The sequence below is a fragment of the Asterias rubens genome, chromosome 1, assembly GCF_902459465.1.
Source record: "Asterias rubens chromosome 1, eAstRub1.3, whole genome shotgun sequence".
Taxonomy (NCBI): Eukaryota; Metazoa; Echinodermata; class Asteroidea; order Forcipulatida; family Asteriidae; genus Asterias; species Asterias rubens.
This window is the reverse complement of record NC_047062.1, coordinates 9,896,545-9,904,323: the sequence shown is the minus strand read 5'-3', so window position 1 is coordinate 9,904,323 and position 7,779 is coordinate 9,896,545. Positions and strand designations below refer to the sequence as shown.

At 39.0% G+C, this 7,779-nt stretch overlaps 1 protein-coding gene across 1 annotated transcript; it reads right to left on the bottom strand.

The window, feature by feature from the left end:
* Positions 1–117: 117 nt before the first annotated feature.
* LOC117299396 lies at positions 118–7,237 on the bottom strand. The gene is made up of 4 exons (XM_033782939.1): positions 7,010–7,237; positions 3,124–3,518; positions 1,575–1,679; positions 118–733 (listed from the first exon to the last, which is right to left on the bottom strand). The coding sequence occupies exons 1-4, from the start codon at positions 7,143–7,145 to the stop codon at positions 179–181; spliced, it is 1,191 nt and encodes a 396-aa protein (XP_033638830.1). The 5' UTR covers positions 7,146–7,237; the 3' UTR covers positions 118–178.
* Positions 7,238–7,779: the final 542 nt, after the last annotated feature.

The window sequence follows — 7,779 nt, the reverse complement described above, 5'->3', positions numbered from 1 at the left end:
ACACGAAGTGTGGGCCTTTGGACAATAATGTTCCCGAAAAGTGTCCAATGGCTTTAACAAAAACAGTTGTAAAAAAATAAATGTAAAGTAGACTACCCCCCCCCCCCCCCCCTCCACTGTATATTGGATTTGCATCAACTGGATCAAGACAAGAAAAAGAAAAAATTGCTTTGAAAAATTACGTTTTTTTCCCCTGGCAACGCTTGACACCCTTTGTTTTAATAGGAGTACCTCTATTGACAACTCTCATAACCGAGTTGAAGGTTTTGGTCGCATCATGGCCGCGATGGTACAAACCTCTCAGATTTTTATACATCAGTAAGGCGAGAGCTGATTGGTCGTAGCGGTGCTTGTGATACCCCTTCTTGCGCTCTTCGTGTGGGTTTTGACTTCCTTCGGGAGCTATACAGTTTAGCGCCATTGCGCAGTCTACCCATGGTTGCAGTAGTTTTTCATTGATGTAGGAGCTGTTCACGAAGTAAAGAATGCCGCCCTGTGGTTTGGGGATGTATCCATCATCACTCTGGTAGGTTTTTATGTCAATCTTCAGATACTTAAACATGGCTGGATGAGTCAAGGTACACACCGAGAATGGCCCCGCTTTGGCGTAGTTTGCCACCCTTGGAATGAAACCGTGAAATGTCTTCAGATGTTTCGTTAGGAGTTTGATGCTATTCGTGAATATCACCGAAGAGTCGGCCCAAAACACGGCACCGAATTCATAGAGTGTTTCCTGTCATAACATTAGATAGAATACAGTTGAGCAGTTTAAGGAGGACAGTACAATACAACGGAATTTTTTTTATGTATTTAGAACAACGTGGACAAACCCGTATTTAGAACAACGTGGACAAACCCGTATGCGCAATTTGTTGTGAGGAGTGTGTATATTATTGTTGAGGAAGGGAACTGTAGTTTTGGGGGGTTTGTGATGTACTCATTCCAAAAGAGAGGGTCCTCATGTGTAGTGGCAAAAAGTGTCAAGTCTCTTTACCTGACGTTCAAATTATGTAAATAATGTCATTGTATTTAATACTGTTCCAGTGCAAAAAAATATATATATATATGCAACAGTCAGGAATATCGTATAGCATCATTCTGAGAAAAATGGTTCTAAACATTATTTGTATAGGCCTACGAGGATGTTTTGGTTCATTCCTGACTTTTTCAGAGCGAATTTAAAAGATGGCGTTATTGGATTAAAAAAATGTATCTTTTCATTTCAATGAAGAACTTTGATGTCAGTCAAAATGTCAAATTCGAGGCAGCTTTTAGCAAATTCGGAGCGAAATCTCAAACATGACGTCATTGGTTTTCAACAACACTGATTGATCTGTACATAGGCTTATTGCAGGAGGAAGTTGTTCGTAAGAAAGTCGGGAATGAACCCCAAATTCCCGTACAAAAATTGTCAGTGCAGATACTCTCAGAGTCATCGGGTGGTTTAATATTGTTGAATGTTGCACTGGCATTTGGCAATTTTACACTTACTGGTTAGAATAGAGCCTGTTTGATGGCCAAGGTTCGCCTACAGGTATTGCTAATTGTCGTTATTTTATGTGTGTTGTGCATACCTTAATGATGGGCGGTTTCCATGCGTAGTTCAGTAGATCCTTTACGTGACCGGGATACTTGGAGAAGTTAAAATGCCGAACTTCTACATTGCAAAGAATGGACATCTAGAACAAAGACAGAATGGAACATTTAAAGAATTAATTTGGTCATGTATGAACAAATTCGTAAGAATTGTGTACAAGTATTTTCATGTATGAATAATATTTTACGACGGGAAGATTTAGTGGGATTTTCTCAGTGTTTAACACCGTTGTGAATCGTTTTTAACTTGAATAATTATGCAAACAAAGCCGGTCAAAGTTTGAGGGCGGAATCAGCGAAGATTCACAAACACAAAAACTAAATAATACTTTATTTTCAAGTGTTTTACCCTCAACCTCAGTCCTCAAATATAATTCTCGTTACTGCAGGCCTGATACTTCACGAAAGCAACGAAAGCGATTGCCTCCATGCCCCCTGGTCATCGCCTTGGTTCCCTTGAAATGCTCCAGTACAAATTTACAATTTCCTCAAAGGATACCCTTTACCGAGAAGAAAATGCCTTGGTGCCCTTGCCCTTTCGGAAACGAATCATTCAGGCCTGCAAGTTATCATTACGTTTTAAACCCTCTTCCTCAAATATATTTCTCGTAAAAATCATCAGACGAAAATTGTTGACTGGCTGCAGTAGAGTAAGAATTTTCTCCTGAAGACGAGCAAAGTATATTGTCCGAAACTTGGAGACCACACCGCATTTTTTTCAGAGCCAACACTCCAACAAAAGAGATATTATACATGATCGCACCCGCAACTTTTATATTAGTATTTCATACCATGAAAAGCTTCAAAATGAGCTCCAAAATAACTCAAAGTGATTGTTAGCATAAAAACGTACTTGGTATAACAAGCATTGAGGAGCTGTTGGTAGTATACAACATTACGAGAAACGGCTATTTCTTCCGCAACTTCGACGACCAATTGAGTTCAAATTTTCACAAGTTTGTTATTGTGTGCATAAGGCCAAATAAAAAAAATACCAGTTAATCGTCCGGATTTTTCAAAAAGAGGAGGATGAGGGCCTTATAATTTATTATTTACTTTTTTTTCAAGATGGCCGCTTAGTATTTCTAATCAAACAGGCAACCAATTCTTCAGTTTGAATCAACCGCAAACTTATTTTATGCATGAGGACCTATGTTAACACTAACAGGGTCGGATACTACTAAAAAGATTTGCTGATAGGCATTCACTAATATTGTTTTATGAAACAGACGGTTACACGTGTTCGAGAGCATCACGTTAGATTCGGGAAAATCTCATGGGCTAGTCCTTTTGAAAAGATGGATGAAACAAAAAATGAGAATTTTTTTTTTAATGATAAATAGCAAAATAGTATAAAAACAAGGATGCTGCCCATAAAAGGATGCGGGTGGGGACGATCAACTGGTATTTTGTTTTATTTGGCCTAATGTTGAGATACACCAAGTGAGAAGGTATTATTTTGACCATTATCAAAGGTGTCCATCGATCCAGTGTCTTTAAAAATTATGTAAACGGGTCCAAACTTACTGTCTTAACTTGTTCAGTAGACAGTCCCAAACTGTAAACCACAATCCTCGTTTTGGGCATGACTGTCTGCACCATACCAATCATTCGTTGTACCTCCATGAAGTGATCTGAAGACACCGCAGTCACAATAACGGTCCTCTTGAAAATCGAGTCCAATGGCGGAATCTCCTTTTCCAAATCGATCGGCGGATACTTCGAAGCCACCAAGGAGAGTGAGTTATTCCCGTCAGGGGAAGAGTTTTCTATTGTATCTGATTGTAATGTCGTTTCCATGGTATTTGATGAGTTGGGACTTGGAGACCTCGTGTCAAAGAGGGTTCTTGAGTTGGTAATTGCTGTGAAGCTCGTATGCATGACGTTCCGTTGTTTTATTGTTTTGCTTTGTGATGAGGTTTCTTTGGGGGAATCGGTAAAAAAGGATGGTTATTGTTATTGACAAGAGTGCTGAAAGGAAGTTGAGGTGCAACAAGTTTATCGCGAAAGCGTAGAAAAGGTCAAAAATAAATAGAGGGCCAATGTATTATTTGGTTTTACTCTTACACCGATGTGTCTTATCACTGTAAACGTACTTTCCCGAGGTTACAAAACAAATTGAAGGCATGTTACTTTGATGGGATTAGAACCAACGACCTTTGCCAATTCATAGAGCTGATATCTTGCCAACAACACCCAGATTCCCCAAGGTGTGTTCCTAGTATAGCGAAGTTGAAATCACACAATACGTATCTGGGCGTAATTCCACATGTCCAATCGGTATTCAACTTCGTTTAATAACATAATATTCCAACTTAAAATATGGGAGGAATATACAGTTATCATTGAACTCATAAGTACTTTAACCACACAGTTTCAATGAAACTATATTGGCCTAAATGCCAGTCATCTCGCCCCCTGGCAAAGCCGCCCCCTGCAAAGGCAACACCAAACGATGTATCCACAGGGATGCAAAAACAGAATGATTTTGAGACTTCAGAATTAGATTCACTGGGAAATTATGGAACTTGTCATGATATGTTGTAATAGGGAGGTTTCGCACGCGAACGGATATACGCACGTTTAGCCGCTATCCGTAACCTTCTTACGTGTAGCAAGCAATACATATCAGTGGCGTCTATGGGAAATCAAATTCGTGGAAAATTACTTCTTTCTCGAAAACAACGTTACTTCAGAGGGAGCTCTTGACCAGTTCGTAGGCCTCTACTCTACTAATATTTTTAAGAACTCCTTTATCATTATCAAGCTGGTCATGTCCTCAATTCAAGCTGTATTGTCCAAATTGTCTGGTTCACTGGTACTAAATCACACTACCACATAAACTGATCAAATCTTTTTACATTGGCCGCCATCTTTGATTAAACGTAACCACGTGAAAGGCTTGTAAAAAAAGGCCGTGCGCAGCTAGCGCTACATGCGTGCACTTTTCCACTGTTGTAAATCAACTTAATGGTGGACAATGACGTCATGATTGTGTATTCCATCTATTGAGATTGAACTGATGTGCGCCCATTGCTCTCATAATAGAGATCAACGTGAGTGCGCCTCATACGCACCAGCTTTTCATGATTGACGATTTTGCAAATATCATTATTTTTTGTCAAGCTCTCTTAATAATTGAAAATTTAAACTGCGACATCCATAGGTTCAATTGACCTGAAAAGACATGGATATCTCCCCGCAAATAGTTTTCCTAGCCGTATGAGAAAAGTTGTTATTGAAGAGGCAGTAGACCTAAATGATGACGTTAAACATGCTGTTACATAATATAGCCAACCATGACGTTAACAAAATCAGACATTTTGAAGAAGATATATGCCCAGAGTAGATTCGACTGATCGTAGGGTCGTAGTGTCGTAGGGACGGGTGCATATCACACTACGAAGGTCGTAGCAACAACAACGAGTGTCTTTGAGAGCTTTGTTTCCACGAAAAGTGTTGTTGACCTCATTGTTACCGTTTTGATTCAGTCGCTGTTTTCGTGTTGGTAACTGATTTTTATCAAGTGATAATACGAGGTTGACATTACAGCTTTTGGAACTGTAAGCATCATTAAAAAAACGTTAGGGTGAAAACTGCTGAGGTATTTTCATTAAAGCAAAATTGCTGCTCAAAAAATAACCTGATGGGTAGTTCGAGCACTCTAAAGTACTTCCGTTATAGATGGCCAGTTGGCGTAAACTTCTACATTTTAAACTGCAGAGTAACTTCGAATTGAGACAAAAGACCACGATATTTCTTTGGATTAAACTCAGTTTGGACCGTACCGGGCCGTACAGATTTTATGAAAAACAAAAGCTCATGTTTAAAAAGGAAAACTTTGGCATCGTTAAACATTTCTTTTGGTAGGTGGCCGACTGGTTTAAACATAATTGACTCAAACTTGACAATGGAGATCCTTTGAAAGTACATTTTTTTTTTAACTACTAACCAAGTTTGGGCCGGAATCCTTCAATTTAAAAGGAATAACAGAACACATGCGTCACGTGGCGTGCACGTGCCTTAAAAGGTATAATTATGTTCCTTTTTTCTAACACAAAACACAAAACATAAAGTCCACAGATTTACACTAAACTTACAGTTTGAAGATAATGATATTGAAGCTTCCCTTAAAATATTACTTGCTGGGGTGCTGCCCTGTGCAAAATTAAACTCTTCGTTTCTGTATAGTTATCAGTGAGTTTAAAACAAAAGCATTTGACACTATTGGTAATTACTCAAAATAATATTATTATCGTAAAAACTTACTTGGTAACAAGCAATGGGAGAGGTTGGTAGTATAACACATTGCGAGAAACAGCTCCCTATGAAGTGACGTAGTTTTTGAGAAAGAAGTAATTTTTCACGAGTTTGATTTCGAGACCTCAGATTTAGAATTTGAGGTCTCGAAATCAACCATCTAAACACACACAACTTTGTGTGACAAGGGTGTTTTTTCTTTCATTATTATCTCGCAACTTCGTCGACCAATTGAGCTCAAATTTTCACAGGTTTGTTATTTTATGCATATGTTGATATACACCGAGTGAGAAGACTGGTCTTTGAAATTACCAAAGGTGTCCAGTGTCTTTAACAACTTTAAACTGGACATGGGAGTTGGTAAAAAATAAACTAATAAAGATGGGTCTCTACCTTATAACTTAGGTTATGAAGCCTTCGAGTAAGACCGGGCAATATCGGTGATCTAGTTGGTAAGAACTGCAATGGTCGTGGGTTCAAATCCCACCCAAGCAAATATGCCTTTGATCTGTTTTCATAAAAGTATACAGTGCTCACACCCATCGATGTTACGATTTAAACAATTATATATTACCCCCATGTGAATTTAACATCTATTTAATCGGTGCAGTACCCGCTGCTAAAATATAACATTCAAGCTGCCTCTACTAACGGATAGTGTCGGTGGTCTAGTTTGTATAAAAGACATTTGCTCTAGAATTGCAAAGGTCGTTGGTTCGAATCCCACGTGATGAATTAAATGCTGTAATTTGTTCACATGACTCGGGAAAGTACTGAGTATACAGTGCTCACACACATTGGTGTGAAGGTAAAACACAAATTAATATTTATCACGCTTTGGAGTGTTTCTTGGGCAAACTGGCAGTTTTGGATATGCCTATCATAAGCCGTTAATGCAGTTGAAGATTAGAAGGACACTGTGTCGTCATCAAACCACACTGCACAAACTGTTAGGGTGTTAAATTGAAACCAATGCTGTCAAACCCCTAAAAGAATCAATAGCTCTGCAGAAATAAGTTATGATTCTTGTTTGGATATGTGGCATTACCCATGGTGCCAATTCCAACAGCCAGTTTTTGGCATTCATGGACCGACAGCTACAAAAGTCTTTTAAAAAATATTGTCACTTATACAATGTAAATAATGGTCATACCTAGTTCTGCATACAGTAAAAACACGATTGAGGCACCAAACAGTAGGAAACTGAGACCCTTGATGTATCGCATACGGGTTGTTGTCCCTTCAATCCGTTGCCTTATTCCCGGCATGATTGCTGTCTCATTACACATGAATATGGAGAGGTATCTTGTCTGAAACACCCGCCGTTGTCTATCATGTAAGGCACTTGACTCCCGTTTCAAATAAGATCAAAGTCATTTCTTCAAACCATGGAGGTACAGGAATGTTCATAGTGCAGTTATACGCATGCCCTGTTTTGCTCTACATGGACAAAAGGCCTGCTCGTCAAAATCTTCAATCACGGGTGATTTCAGTAGATAATGGGTGCGGCCAGTGGTTGGGACAATGATACCTCACAGCTCAACCAAGCATCAACAATAGCGTGCACCGTAGGACAAAATAATGTTCATTGTGTTTTTGGAGGTCTTTGCATCAGACTACAAGGTAGGTTTACACCGTCTTTAGTTAGTCCATCAAGCAAGGAAGCAACAGTTTGTCAAATCATTTGGGTAGTCGGGTTCCATGGCCATTGAGGAAGGGAACCTTATACACTATATGGCGAGGCTCAGGCATAGCATGGTTTCTTAATCTTATCTGTGCCTTTCAGTCTGTGGACCCGGTTTGAATACTTATAGCCGACTTACTCTTTGTATTTATTTTTCTCACCCTCATTAAATAGCTTTGTTTATTGGTTATTCCTTAAAAACATTGTTTGTACTCTGTTTTCATGAAGTATGGAAATAA

Bases quoted from the DNA above. Each gene is read 5' to 3' on its own strand.
- LOC117299396 (XM_033782939.1), bottom strand. From the start codon at position 7,145: ATGTGTAATGAGACAGCAATCATGCCGGGAATAAGGCAACGGATTGAA. The intron at 3,519-7,009 runs GTATGACCATTA...ATTCCCCCAAAG, and splicing joins TTTACTGTATGCAGAACTAG to AAACCTCATCACAAAGCAAA. The intron at 1,680-3,123 runs GTAAGTTTGGAC...TCTTTGTTCTAG, and splicing joins CTACTGAACAAGTTAAGACA to ATGTCCATTCTTTGCAATGT.